Below are 15359 nucleotides of genomic sequence, written 5' to 3'. Positions count from 1 at the left end.
CCCCCCCCCCCCCCCCCCCAGCCGCACTACCTGGATGCATTTGCCGCACGTTTGATTTATTAACCGAAAGCCTTCAGGCCTTGTAAATGCCCAGACTGTTTTTCTTTTTCTGCTGTTTTTCTACAGTCTTTGCCTCATCGCTGAAAAAGTTTGGGCCCCTATATATTCCTCGGGGGATGCATAATAGAGCTGACCCGAAGCCAAATATTTGCTCAAGAAGGGCCATACGCAAGCTTTTCCTTTATTACTGCTGTGAAAATATTTTCCTGAGGGCCCCCGTTGCTCCTTCAGACTAATTGAATCAGTGTTGGAGCATTTGTGTGTGTGTGTGTGTGTGTGTGTGTGCGGGTTTGGAGTGCATTCTACCATGCACGTGTGTCCATGTGTGCGTTCCTGGCTTTGTGGGTGAGCAGGAGGGTCTGGCCGGGTCCATATTGTCCCGCAGAGGAACCCGGCATGCGTCTGAGTGGATCAGGAAGAAGCATGGCCTCCCTCACCACTTCCTCAAGCAGTTGGACAGTCTGTTGTATTAAAGCATGTTTCTCTCTGAAAGGAAAAGCCATTGTTCACAGTCAGATATGTGTATTAAGGGTAGCAGCGTCGGCTTGCAGGCCTCTCTTTTGGTCAGTGGAAATCACAAGTGATTACAATGATTTGTTCCCACTCTAGCCTGCCCTCTGCTGTAGTATTGATCACATTGAGGATTTGATTTCGCAGTCAAATCTGGATTTTGCTCTAATGGGCGCGTTGATTTCACCGATACTAATCACATCAAAACACGAAGTGGGGCTCCTCTAATTTCAGAGCAAATTCTGTGGGTGCCACCTGATTTATGCTTTTCGAGGGAGTGCGATGCACTTGTGCCGAGCACTCCGAGCAGAGGCCCAATTATCACAAGTGGTATTAAAAGAGTAGGATTCTTCATTCCTCTTTCATTGGGCCTGTCCATGGTGCCGCAACAAGCTCAGGCTCCCCTCGCGGCACGTACGAATCATCTCGGTGCGCCGTCAGATGCATAGTAATCAATTCATTATTTATTTCATTATCATTCCCTGACTGCAGTTTGAGGCCGACCGTTTGTATTATTCATGAAGGGCTGCCGCTTGATTCCTGGGCTTTTTTTTTTTTTTTTTTTTTTTTTGCTCTGCTTTCCTTCTTATCTTTTCTGAACATAATCCAGATTTGTCATCCATTTTAATGCCGCTTCATTCTAATGCACTGAGAGGAGGAGGAGGGGAAGATGCTCTGCTCTGGGTAATTAGATTGGTGTGGTGTGGTTCAGCATCGAGTGCCAGGTTAGCCAGGCCATTAATCAGCCCTTTGGTGTACACAGAGATGGACAGATGTCCTTTTGAGGGGGTTTGCAGTTTGAAGAGGGAGCAAAGAAAGAGGCAATAATCCTTCAATTCATTTTTTTCCCCTTGTTCCTTTCAGATTGTCTCACTCCTTTTTTTTCTCATTCCTCTTGAAAATGTCGGTCCACAGATCTTTATCAAGGTGGAGATTTCTGCATATTATCTGCCCGTGTGAGTCAATGGCCATCTTTGAAGATTAGGAGGATGAACAGCGGGGGCCTCCGCAGCAGGTTGCAGCAAAAAAACGAAATGAAGGGTGCGCACAACCCCCACTCTATCAAGCTTACAGGCTGATCCTTGCTTTATGAACTCTCCTCAAAGAAAACCTGAATGACACATAACACTGCGTCTGCACAACACATTCGTCTTTGAGAGGAAGCTATATGTTTTTTTTGCCGCGTCGCGGCCCGTAAACTGACGGTTCCCAGGGGAGCGTGACAGCGGGGTGAAATTGCAAAGAAGCTGACATAGTGTGGAATGATGAGTGTCAAATATGTCCGAGCAATGAACTGATGGTCACCGAGAGTCACCACAGCACCTGAATGAAGCGATAAAAACCCAAGGCTGGATCTCCGCCGGACAGCTGCCATTGATCGCGTATACACACAACATGAATAATTTACACTGTACTGGAGAGAATCCAACTGTCAATACCTGAAAGCCTCTTTATTGAGCATCTCATAATGGCAATATGCACTAGGTTATCTCATGAGCTGACTTCGCTCTCTATATCTATAATTTAGCTAACGGCGGCTCCTGCCATTATCCTCTTGCCAGGATGCATAATGCCTTAATTACCTCACTGGTATTTCTCAGCCTTTGTATGATTATGATAACCTTAATTGTTTAATAGGAGATAGGGAGTCCCTTATACCTTTGTCATTTGAGAAATGATTTTAATCTCGCTTGTCTGACAGCTGACAGCACTAACCATGAGAAGCATATCAGTGTTTGTTTGCACAATATGCTCCTTTATCTCCTGCATGTGATACTAATCTCTACAGTCAACCATTTACAGAGGAACTAGTCACGGGTTTACATGGGAAGGGAAGCGGGGCTGTGTGAATCCATGAGGCAAACAGCACTTAGCAAAGATAACAGGTTCTGCCGCCTGGCCAACCAAACGACCAATAATCGTTCATTTGCTCAACGAAGACGCCGCTCCGGCAGCCGCGGCATTCGTCCTCTCTGCAGCCCCTCCCCCCCCGGGTGCAGAGCCTAACGTCAGACGCTAAACCTGCGCCCTCTGCCATATCCTGCAGATATGAATGTGCTCTCAATTACCCCAGGTCAATGAGTTGCAGAAATGGCGCCCTTCATCGCCTTGTCTCTCTATTCACGTCCCAGGGCTCACCACTGTGCAGAGTGATGAGCAATTAGAATACGGAGTGGCAATTAACAGCGGCTTCTCAGTTGATGAAGTCCAGCGAGGGCGGAGGAGCCGAGGCTGGCATGTGGCCGCCGGTGAGATCACCATTGCGTTGCGCGGATGGAAACAATGGACGCTCTCTGTGCCTCGCCGCTCCCGGGCCTCGGCTCTCAATTGGAAAATCAATGAGAGGATAGAGACCCACGCTCGAGTGGAGTAGCCCAAAAAGTGGGAGCGGAAATCGAAACATGAGGGATGGCATGATGTAATGAAACGAGACAGTGCCGCGTAAGTACCCCAAGACAAAAACTGCTGTAATCAGTGTGATTTTCAGCGTCTGCGCTGAAGACAAAAATAAAAAAAAAGAAAGCCTCAGAGGTCTAGAGTCAGCCGCCATCTGCAGCTGTGCATCCTGGGAAAGGATCGTCAGGCAGCTTCCAGACATGACATACCATCAGGTCGCCCTCTCTTCCTTCCTGATCACTGTTTCTTAGTTTCATAATCATGACTCAGAGCGGTGAAATGACCCAGGAGTCTTAAAGGTGATTCAGAAGGAAGGAATAAAAGCTCACTGATAAATGCTTCCTCTCACAGCAGGGCTGTTAATTCAGCTTAATCATAGAACGGCACATATCTGAGCACACTTCACTCACAACAAAGCACACAACCGTTTATTCTATTACGGCTGTCACCTGAACTTATACATACCTCTTTGTCAGGGGAAAAAACAGACGACCGGCACATCGGAAGATGTGCATAATTTAATGCCACCAAGGAGGTGTCGGGAGTTGCTAAAAATAGACTGTCAGGTGAAACACCGTGATAAATGGAAGGCCGTGAGTGGAGATCATAGGTCCTGCAGCATTTGAGTAATACAATTTTCATGAAAGGGGAATTAATTACACTTTCAGGTAATGGAGCTATTCCGAAAAGCTTCCGCTACCAAAGCCCTGTAGGTGAAATTAGGGAACAGATTGCTGAAATACTGCGTCTGGGGCTGGAAAGCATCTCTTCAGCTGCACCGCTGAAGTAGCTGCGTGTTTATGTCCGTTCACAAGAAATGTCATCTTTCTCTTATTACCATACAAAGGACATTAAAATAGGAGATTGTATACGGAAAATATAAAATATAAAAAAACAGGTGACTAGAGACATGCATGTACTTGATGGCCCAAAATGCTTCCGGGCTGTCTTTCTCCTAAATCTACCATCCTTTAAGATCCATAAAGCATTTCCAGAGGTTGTGGGGGGAGGGGGCACTGTCTATGTGTACCAGCTGCTCTCAGACACAGAGGAGCGCTCCCTCCTTCCTCACCCTCGGCATTTTTGTTGTTGTTGTTTTTTGGTGAGGGAAAACGAATAAACTTGTTCCCCAGAGGCCTCAGTTACCCCCCCCCCCCCCACCCACACACACACACAGATTGGAAGCTGCTGCACATCTGAGTCAGTCAGCACATGGATAATACAGTGAAGCAACAGAGAGACCTAATGATCACGCCCACAGCTGCCACTACTGTTGAGGGATAATTGGAAAATGATCTCTTGAAACTTGTAGGAACACACACAAATACATAAATACACTGCCTGCCTGTCACTCCCCGACATTCATTCCCATGCACACACACACGCCTCAATCAAATGCCTGATGCGTATTTCAGTACAGTCGATCTAATTGCATGCACGCCAGGCTTTAACGGGCTGATGTTACAAGCCCGAGCATGAATAATTCTTTTTCTGCCTCTCTGGTTTCATTAGTATGTGGGATGACTTGCCTCACTCTGGCTGTTGTGTGGCAAGGGGCTTTGAGTCATCTGTTTGCCTCACAACAAGAAGGGAGAGAACACCCAAAACACACGGAGTCAAACATAGTTTGCCGGAGCAAGGAAAAAACCTCCCGGGAGACAAAGATGCGTAGAAATCCTGCCCACACATCAGCCTGCCTTTTGCTTTATAGAAAGATTCTGAGAAGTCTGGGTGATTTCTTATCCCAGCCTGGCATGTTTATGGCTCAGTGGGTGCGTGTGTGTGTGTGTGTCTCCAGATATGGGTTACTGTGCACCAGCTTGCCCAGAATGCATGGTGTCATTTGTCTATAGGTGGGCTTCAGTCCAAACACGCACTCTCATAGGAGAAATAACAATATGGTGAATGAGTACCAGACGCGGGCTCCATTCTGTTAGATTAGCAAAGGCTCAACACGCAGCACATCCCTGTAGATGCTAGATTAGGAGTCATAATTCACACCTTTCCGCGTGGTGATTACATCACCCATTAAGCATGATTCTGCCTTTCAGGGCTCGATGACAAATAGTTTATCATCTGGGAGTGATATAGCGGCCCGAGATCCACTGTGCACTGCTTGCGATTTCTAAATGTTGGTTTATGTATGTAGGTCAGCAAGTGCTGTCCGTGGCTCTGGGCTAAAAGGAGTCCCACTAGCAATCATTATCAGGGCCTGTTGTTTTCACTGTGGTCTGGGACGGACTGTGCTTTACATCCAAACATCCTGGAAGCCAGTCTACTCTCCCTGACCCGTATAAACCCTGGTCTGTCTCTGCCTCATTCCTCCGCTTCTAACAAGCAGACATTAATAAATCATGCTTTGCTCATTACCCAGGCCCTGTTATCAGCCCGCGTCTGTGAAATTGATCTAATCTGTGCACTTCTTCACTGGAGACCCCATGCTTCTGTCCTTCACGTCTTCCAAGGCATCACTGTCCGCATCTCTTTTTTTCTCTCCCGACCTTCTCCTTTTCACTCTTCTCTCTCTCTCTTCCATTTAGCTTTCCGTCTTTCCTCTTTCCATTCCTCCCAATCACTTTCATGGTTTTTTTTTCCTCGTCACATCCCGTCACAGAAGGGTGACCCAGGGTCCCAAAATTCTGAGCAGTAGTCCCAAATCCCAAAGTGTTGGACCAAACCTGAGTTGTAATTAGGTATTGCCAACCGCGACCATGTGACCACGACCACCGCCAACCACCCATCCCCAAAATGTAACCCATTCTCATGTGGTCACCCCAACGTCCCAGCTTACCCCTTTTGGACTCAAGTCGCATATATTCAGTATCATTCAATTTGTGCCAAAAATCATTCGGTTTGTGTGACCCCAAAGCTTTTGAACTGAAAATGATGAAAGTACGTTTCCAGCCCCTTAAAACTGGCCAATTCACACTAACATGAATTCCCAACAACAACAAAATTTCCAGCTTGCCCAGAATGCTGATTAAAGTCGTACATCATACGTCTTACCCTCTTCATATTTCAGCATGCTCAGGTTCTGAGATTGTTGGAGTCTGAGTACCCATGAGTGTTCCCAATTAGCCCCGCCACTCATTTCATTCCCAGGGGCTCTTCCTCTCCATTACACTTAATGAGGTATTTTTTTAAGAGAAACATTCCAAGGCCAAGTCTTTCTATTAGACCTTTTTTTTTTATTTTTATTTTTTTTTTTTTTAAGTAGACCTTTTCAGTAAGCAATTTTTTCCATTGGTCCGGATTAGCAATGATTCAGGCTGGCCATTTGAACACAGATGTTAAAGACCTGCCTGGGCTAATATACGCCGACAATGGCCACGCTGACATCCTGCTGCGCTTTCCTCATCCAGCGCTGCCAGATATGGCCTTTTACCCGGCAGAGAGAAATTTAGCTCCTGCGTTATTAAATGGGAACCGTCTGAAGCTGAAGGGATTCGATTTTGTCTCTATTTGTGGACCCAAACGAAATCTGGGACTTACTGTATAAGCCCCTTGAGCGAGTAGACAGGAACAAAAGTATTCCGTCTCTGTATGTGACTTGTCTTTTTTGTTCGTCTCCATCCATCCAAATCCTTTGAGTAGCCAAGAGAGAGAAAGAGGGAGAATAGCATGGTGGAACTTCATTTATTGCTCCCATCTGTTTTTGTCTTTTTACTTCTGGAAGTGAATTTTGAGGAACGTGAATGTCCCAGCGCTGTGGCTCGCAGATGTTCCTTTCCTGCTCTTTGCTCCGAGTCATTAAGTGTGGCGCAGTGCTGCATATCAGGCTGGCAGACGAGGCTTCAACTGTGTGGTTTTTAGCATGCTGGACCTCTGTGGAGATTGTTGGTGGCAGATCACCCTGGCTTTGATTTTCTAAAATATGTGCACGCTTCTGTGTCTGCCTGCTCACTCTCACATGAAGGACTTACATACCTCGGCACTCTACTCGAGACCAGCCATCCTATCTCACGTCAACACCAAAGCCCTCGTCTCTCATCGTTTTTTCTGGAAACCCCGTTCCGCCGACGCCCCGACCCCCTGCCTCGCTACCGCGCGTTAGCGCCGTCTGCACACAACGCCATTACTCCTCATTATCGTCAGCTCAGCCTGTCAGAGACGGCGTTAACGCTTGTTCAACTCAAGCTCGCTGCTCCATACGCAGAGGAGTTAGCAGTGCTTTTAAAGCCTTTCAGTTTCTCACTATACGCTCACTCTTTTCCTCCGTTATGGATGAAGGGATGGTACGGCGGGTTTAAGTAGCCTCCACAGAGGTCAGAGGGGGATGATTTGTTATCTCTGGTGGCTGAAAGATTCCTTGTGTTTCTCAGAGCTAACAAAAGCTCACCTCACAACCGGGCCCATAGTGAAGTTAGGCAGCTTTACATCATCAAAAGCCAGTTTGAAGGCTATTCTTACCAAAGAAACAGAAACCAGGGTGACAGACTGTGTGTGCATCTGTTTTCCCTTTCTTGGCAGTGATGGTTCATGGTTGTGAACAGGCATGATGTTTGGCAGACAGACAAAGGTCTGATGTAAACCAGCATCATCTCTGAATCATTACACACATACACACATACATAAATATATACTGTATATGCGAATACAGAGACATACAACCAGACACTCGCTCACGAGCCTCGCTGACCCCACCGCCTCCGGCTTCCTCCTTGTGAAAATGTAATAGTCCTCCAGTAATGTACCCCACTTCATGATTACTTCTTAAAGCCCCGCATATTTTAAAGGCACAATATTTGATATTCAATCTGTATCTCTCTTTCCTCCTGGCCAATTTTGATAATGTGATTGCAGACCTCGCTCTATTCAACATTCACTTCTATCCAATAAGCCCTTGTCTCCCATCTCAGGAAATTAAGTTGTCATCCTGTGTCTCTTTCATTAATGTGACTATCATTTCATTGCTGTTTATTAAATTCCCAGGTAGCAGACTATGGCCAGAGGTGATTCTAATAGCGGGATTATATTTTTAACTCTCTGAGCTTGTCAGTGCGTCGTTAATACAGGCCATGCATTGAAAGGCTTTTCTACAAAAATGATTCACACATATTTATTTCAACAGGCAGTGTATTTCAGCTGGGTCTGCTCCAGTTAATCAGCATTCTCCTACACACTGGAAGGCAAAATCTTGCTCCCGTGGAACGTTTTATGCAGCGTTGTCTCACATGGCTCTTCTCTCTTTTACCCCTCCACAGGTGGACCTTGGGTTCTTGCGGTTCGTCTCGGCCATCGGCACCCAGGGCGCCGTTTCCCAGGAGACCCAGAAGATCTACTTCATCAAGTCCTACAAAGTGGACGTCAGCTCCAATGGAGAGGACTGGATCACTTTGAAGGAAGGCTCCAAACAAAAGGTAGGAGACTCAATTCATCAACCTGTTTGTGATTAAAAACTTAATTAGCCTACAGAGGTCTAATGGCGTCCTCTTTAGGCTCTAGATTATGAGTGAAAAAAGTGAAACACCGAAAAGCTTTTAGCTCTCCATGAGACTCTTAGAGTAGACTAGATAATGAAAATAGTTTATTTTTACTCCTGCCTGACCAGCGATTGTGTCATGAAAGCCACCGCTGCACATGTACTGCACTCGAAAGATCCCGTCTCGGTAAAGCAGCCAGCTGATTTGAATTGTGGTCCTTTCCAAGTTGCCTTTGAGTTCGACAAAAGGGGGAATACCGAGCTATATGTACTTGAGTCTCCCAACGTGCAATTATACACTTCCCTCTGCATGGTAATATACCCACTGTGTGTGCAAGTCAATGTTTTTTTTCCAAGCACAGACTGCGGTGCTAATGCAGCTCTGCAGTAGCCATAGGGAGGATTATGCAAGGAATGTAGCCTCTGTTTTATGTCAGGCACCCCTCAACTTGTTGTAAATGAAGCTGGGGATGACAAAAGACTTGACAAACAAGAGTTTAAGTTGACAGGGAGGGAAGGAAATGAGGAGAGGCTGTCATGTTTGAGCAGCTGCTGGAGGAGTGTCTGTGAGAGAGGGAAAGGACGCTTGACCGGAGCGCAACAGGCTGTAACCATCGATTGCTGATCGGACCAGGTTTTGTCCATCTGGAGGCAAACACCCCGACCACTGTGGGTGTCCGGAGGGTCAGAGAGGCATGTGTGTGTGTGTGACATATAAATACCACAAGGAATTTTTGAGTGAAAGAGCGCAAGGCTGCAACAAAAAAAGTCGTCAACAGCAACAGAGCATCCAAACAAGCGTGTTTGTGCTGCTGTGTACACAAGCCTCTGGGCCCGGTTATTTCATGGTCTCTCCAAAGTACACAGTCCCTTTAAAGTGACGGCTTAAAGGTGATGCGAACAGGCCCGACCTGTGTTTTTCCAGACTCTAAAGTGCTTTTGTGCAGAGGGGCACCATTTGCTACATGCTGAGCCTGCAGTTTGGAGTCTTAGCGCAGCTCTGGAAAAAGCCACTTTACAGTTGAGCGCAGAGGAGACTCTGCGTGACATTTAAGAGAGTGGATGACTTTGTTGCGGCCCCTTAGTGACGCAGTTGACGGGTATTGCTCCTCAGGGGCTTGGTTGAAGAAGGACTGCACTGACTAATGGATCAGACCAGGTGTTGTTTTAGTTCATCCCAAATTAGCTGAACTAGCTACCTTTCGATCTGCCTGTTCATCCAGCTCCTCTCTGCTGCACTCCTCTCTGCCCCACAGCTACTCCGTCGGGGAGGTCAGGAGGTCATATGGTCACCGGTGTGATTCAATTACCCAGAATGAACTGTGACGGACTGTGGGGAGTTGTTTTGCCGGGTGGCCGGCCTCTTCGTATGGCCGCTGGTAAACTGTCAACAAACCCCAGGGGAGAACAGTGGCATCTCTGACCTTTAAACAAGACACTGCAGTAAAACCTCCACTAAATCTGGTACCAGAGGACAGGAATAAGGCCATCTTGAGCCAATCTGGAGTTGTCAGTGTAACACATTATGCCTCAGGTTTCACAGTCACAGGCCACGGCCTGGTTGGGCTGCTTCATCTGGCACAAAAGGAAGTGCTAGCTGTGACAGATTACTCACATAAAATGTATTTTTAAATGTGTAATTTAGATTTCCACGTGTGAACATCTTGACTCAGTACTCACTCAGCTACGGCTGTTTTTACTTGTTCATTTTCAGATTATACCAGCTGCATCTTAATCTCATCAAAACGAGAATCTTCCACGCGCCTCCGCTCTCGTTTCTTGATTCAATGCAGCCAAGGTCTCAGACAAGCTTCCATCCGGCATCTCAAATCGACGCGTCAACAATGTACTTTCCTCCTGCTTCTATCGCAGGTTTTCCAAGGCAACACCAACCCAACAGACGTTGCCAAGACGATGCTGCCCAAACCCACGCTGACACGCTTCGTCCGGATCCGTCCCGTTACCTGGGAAACAGGCATCGCGCTGCGCTTCGAGGTGTATGGATGTAAGATATCAGGTTGGTACTGCCGAGATCCCTGCTGATTTGCATACAGGCACACTTCCCAGCTCTATCTTGGCTCACAGCTGCCACCGAAAACGTTACATTATACTGCTTATAGTCTAATCAGATACAGTTTCAAATGCAATAATCAGATGATGCCACCTCGGATGTCTGCGCATGCCCCGCTATCAGCTCCCTACTTGTTGCAACATACTGGGTATTTCCCACTCTGGCCCCGGTTGCACAAACATCTTACTTCTGCGAGGTGTGACAATAAAGCTCTGTTTCTGCGAGAGTCCTGCTCTAAGGCTAAAGCTAGCTGCTGCATTATAGAGGAGTGGCACATGAAGGAAGATTACCTATTTATGTTACCCCGTGTTTAGATGTACCTCATTCAATATAAATGGAGGCTCCATCTGGAGGGCAGAGCGAGCTGGAGCTGGGCGGGATCTACACGGTCCCACCCCTCCTGCTGAGCCGGTCACAGCCTCCTCTTTAGCCACAGCCTGTCTTTCACTTACAGAGCTTTGATTTTGGCAAAGCTCCTCTCATCTTTGCCATTTTGTCGATGCTATTTTAACCAGCGGTGTTTGTGCGTGGCTCGCTTTCATATGGTTTTAACCCATCCGTCTGCATCTCTATGGGTTTTTGAATGTTAATTAGTGATTGTCTGTGTGTTTCGTTCGTTTGTACTTGGATAGGATATTTGTTGTCAGTGCTGTTAGTTCAGCATTAAGCCTTGGATTACAGTTACGGCATCGGATTAGTTGTAGCCAGCCAAATGTGCTCATATGTGTTATGTGTTATGTGTGTGTGTGTGTGTGTGTGTGTGTGTGTGTGTGTGTGTGTGTGTGTGGAGTTATGCATCACATATGTGTGGCTCTTCATGTAATAGCAGAGGGCACTGCGGATACAGCAGGGTTACAGCAGGGGCGTGTGTTTCGGGCGCGCGACCAGACCACTGCACAAAGCCTAAACACATCACAGGGCCGAAGTTCACCACAGGGCCTCAGTAAGGACGTCAGCACCCCTGGGTGCTGTGAAGTCACTGCCAGCTTCACTGCATGCTGGCACCACAATCAGAGAGAGAGAGAGAGAGAGAGAGAGAGAGAGAGAGAGAGAAAATTGTGAGGCTCTCGAGGGCTGCATTAAACCCGGTGACTCACTCTGCTCTACCCAGAAAGATGACACCAGAACTTTACTAAAAAACTTTTGTTGAAAGAAATGTGAACTTTTTTTCTCTACTTGTCCCAAAAAAAGTATACACAGTGCACCAAAATGTGAGCTACATAAAACTGTGCCCAACTTCCACTTACGATGTCAAGACCATATGTCGCACATCAGGTTAGAGGAGGAGCTGTACCCCAGAATGTTGCAAGATGTTCTTCCCTAGATCGTCATGGTCATGTGCCCCCGCTGACACGAACAGCTACTCATTAATAAAAAGATCCACCGCCCTGTTGTTTGTAAATACGCCATGGTGTATAAATATCTCTGATGAACCACTGATGCTCCACCCAAACCCTAAATGCGGCACACACCGCCATGTATCACCATCTACACGCTCGCAGTCCACACACACACACACACAAGTTTGTTCCTCTGGATGTGTCATTGCGTGCAAGCCATCATCTATTAAGCTTCAATGATCGCAGCTGAAGTCGATTAAGAGCTCCAGATGACCCTGGAAAGTCTGAACTCCGATCAGAAACACACACGAATACCTTTCTCTCAATCCCCCCCCCTCACTTCAAAGACTCTGCTCTACCGGAGGCTGTGATTGCTCTCAAACAGATCCTGGCCAAACACGAAAGCAAGAAGGTAGAAAAACCCACGAAAACAGTCAATAGGCTTCCGCACTGCCAGCGTTTGTTCCTTGAGCTGCGATTCTCTAGACTGCAGGACCAGAGATCCGTCTCACGGGTCTGCATAGGAACCGATTTAGATAAGCAGAGAGAGAGAAAAGTCTGAATGAGGCCTTGTTCTCCCAAGTCTTCGCTCGTTTTTTCCCAGATGCAGCCACGCTATTGAGACCTGCAGTGGTACAGTGCGCACTTTGTCTCATACAGACACAGAAAATGTAATAATGTCCAGATTTATTCCTCCGTGGGAGCCAGATAGTAAATATGTTATTGCTTACCACAGGTCCCTGACTTGGTGTCTTGGGATTAGGTGTAAGGAAGAGACAGAAAGGAAGAATTACCCCGAATACAAGCTGCTAAGTGTCAGAACTCTAGAGGTAATTTCATCGTGGAGAAACGTTTGTGAGCTCCAGTGTATTCTCCTTGGCTATTTACACCCACAGGACACAATAAATATGACGTTCTACAGATTGCTAGTAATACTAACTGTTACATAAATATGGAGAAATAATAAATGTATCTATAGTTTGGACTGGCAAAACAATGAAGTAACAATTTGCTTTTATACAACTGAGATCTTAGAAATGACACTGTCTCCCTAACTAAGAAATAGTCTGGAAGTACAACAGAGTAATGAATGCTTCAAAAACGTCATGTCAAAATTAAATGCAAAAGTTTTTAAGATTTAAAAAGAGTCCATTCGGGTATTTTTATGTGGACCACCAGCAATAAGAGGCTGGGTTAAACACAAATATTGACAATGGTGGACAAAAAATGGTACTCAATATAATACAATATAATATATAAATGTTGATCAGGTTGTTAAGTTGGATCCATCCTGGTTCACAGTGCCAGTAAAATTGTTGTCAGTCATGAGCAATCAATAACATTTCATTAGATAGGACACCAACAACAGCTTAGAAAGCACTGCGCTGGATACCCGTGCAGGAGTACGAAGGGGAGAACATGTGGAAAGTTAAGAAATTCAGGTTTAAACATGCAAATGCTTCCGAGCCGCAGCAAACAGGTTGTTATCCTGTTCGGCTTTTGATATGGAGGGATGGCATCGATGAGGAAAAGAAATAAGAAAACAGCTGTCTCCCATTTGAAACGAATGGGAAACACATCCAAAGAAGCTTGAAAAAACACCCACAGAGTCAGGATAGGGTAAGATCAGAGAAGTAGAATAAAGGAGGAGAAGAAAGTCTGAAAATGTGGACAGGAAACAACGAGGTGTTAAAAGACAGTCCTACAGATGTTGACAGCTGTGGAGCAGAAGGTGCAGCAGCAGATAAAACACAAAGAGAATGTGTTTTTGTGTGTTGGTATATGTGAGTCTACAGAGGGAGGAGGGGGTGGATAAGGGAGATGAAAAGAAATAGCACTCCCAGAACGTGCAGGACGTGGAAGCACCAACCGAGAGGAGGGTTTTAATTGGCTGCCTGGAGACAACCGCTTCAGGCAAAGGAATTAGTATGCATGAGACAGACAGACAGAGAGAAAGATAGAGAGAATGGAGGCAGAGATCACAGCAACATCACAAAGAGTTTGGGGAATTGTCCTACTCGCTTTGACTTTCACCATCCCTGTTGCACCAAAATGAACCTCAAACTCACCAACTGGACTAGTGGCGTGGCAAATGATGTTGGACATCAGGGTATAGATGAAGTATTTTGTTGTCCATTGTCCCTGTAGGTTTTCATTGGTTTGAATCAAAATGCTAAGCATCTTCTTTGTCTTGCAGAGTACCCATGCTCGGGCATGCTGGGCATGGTATCAGGTTTGATCACTGACAACCAGATCACCGCATCCTCCCATACGGACCGGAGCTGGGTACCGGAGAACGCCCGCCTGCTGACCAGCAGGACGGGTTGGACCCTGCTGCCCCAGCCCCAGCCCTTCACCAGCGAATGGCTGCAGGTGGATCTCGGTGAGGACAAGCTGATGAAAGGGTTGATAATCCAGGGAGGGAAGCACCGCGAGAACAAGGTCTTCATGAAGAAGTTCCGCCTCGGCTACAGCAACAATGGCTCCGACTGGAGGATGGTGTTGGACACCAGTGGGAACAAGCCAAAGGTGAGAGTAGTGTCTGGTGTATTTGTTGGATTTTTCTTACAAATCTACGCATAACCCTAACCAAAGAACCCTTAATGCTTTCTTTATGTTGAGGCAAAACTTCTTTCAAGGAAAAGGGGTTGGAATTGGTTTGATTTAATACACAAACCAAAAGATAGGTTTTACCTTCCGCAATAGGGAAAATGATTTGAAGACGTGCTACTCAACAAAGTCCCTCGGACACATCGGAGCATCAATTCCGATTATGACACATTTAGTCAATTTTCACCAGAGCGTTGCGCCTGGCAGTTGTGAGTCATTTAGGAGTCGTTGCGAGTCAATTTCAGCAGTGCTTTGAATCACATTAGGATAAGCATCTTGAGTCTCTCAGAGCCTTCTCCCGCTTCTATCCTCCTGCTTTGTATTCTGCACGACACCCACCGTTCAACCCTCTTTCAATGGATAGTGAAACCTCTCCAGAGGGGAAGGAGGGGTGAGGGGAGCCAGGGGAAAACGAGGGAGAAGGGAAAGAACGAGCAACAGAGAGAAGTGACCCAAGATTTATCTGCCGGTGTCATTGCACACACGGGAGAGACACGCCAACACTTTCCTCAATGCATACACAGACTCACACACATAGAATGTGTGTGTATATATATATGAGCACGTACATACACAACCACGCACACCTCCAGGAGCTGGAACAGCCAGTCCCCAATTACAAGCGTCCCTGACAGGGCATAAATCTGATCCAGATGGGCTGATGGTTGATTTATGAAGGGAGTAAGGAGGATCCATAACCCCCCCTCCTGTCCTAGTTAGCCGCCTCTCTCCCCTCGCCTGAGAGGTTCCCAGCATCTAAGGTGCACCAGGCTCCTTCACGTGATCACACCCATTAATCCACTTCCATCATTCCTCCTTTGCCTCCTTTGCTTGCTACTCTTGCATCCCAAATCCTCCTCTTTTCCCTCATCTATTCCTTTGCTCGAGGAGGATCTGAAGGAGCCGAAAGTTGCTTTTGACAGCGCTGTTTGTCGTGCTGTCGAAACTG

At 46.6% G+C, this 15359-nt stretch overlaps 1 protein-coding gene across 3 annotated transcripts in view; it reads left to right on the top strand.

The window, feature by feature from the left end:
- The window catches only part of nrp1a (neuropilin 1a), a 57706-nt gene that overhangs the window by 32730 nt on the left and 9617 nt on the right, over nt 1–15359 (top strand). For all 3 annotated transcript variants that reach the window (XM_031872330.1, XM_031872328.1, XM_031872329.1), the window contains 3 exons: nt 8172–8327; nt 10262–10406; nt 13998–14329. In XM_031872330.1, coding sequence (XP_031728190.1) covers nt 8172–8327; nt 10262–10406; nt 13998–14329 — 633 coding nt within the window. The remainder of the gene's footprint in view (nt 1–8171; nt 8328–10261; nt 10407–13997; nt 14330–15359) is intronic.

This window comes from Anarrhichthys ocellatus, unplaced genomic scaffold (assembly GCF_004355925.1).
Source record: "Anarrhichthys ocellatus isolate YVR2014 unplaced genomic scaffold, GSC_Weel_1.0 scaffold63, whole genome shotgun sequence".
NCBI lineage: Eukaryota > Metazoa > Chordata > Actinopteri > Perciformes > Anarhichadidae > Anarrhichthys > Anarrhichthys ocellatus.
Note: the sequence above shows the minus strand (reverse complement) of the source record. Positions and strands in the feature narration are given on the sequence as shown.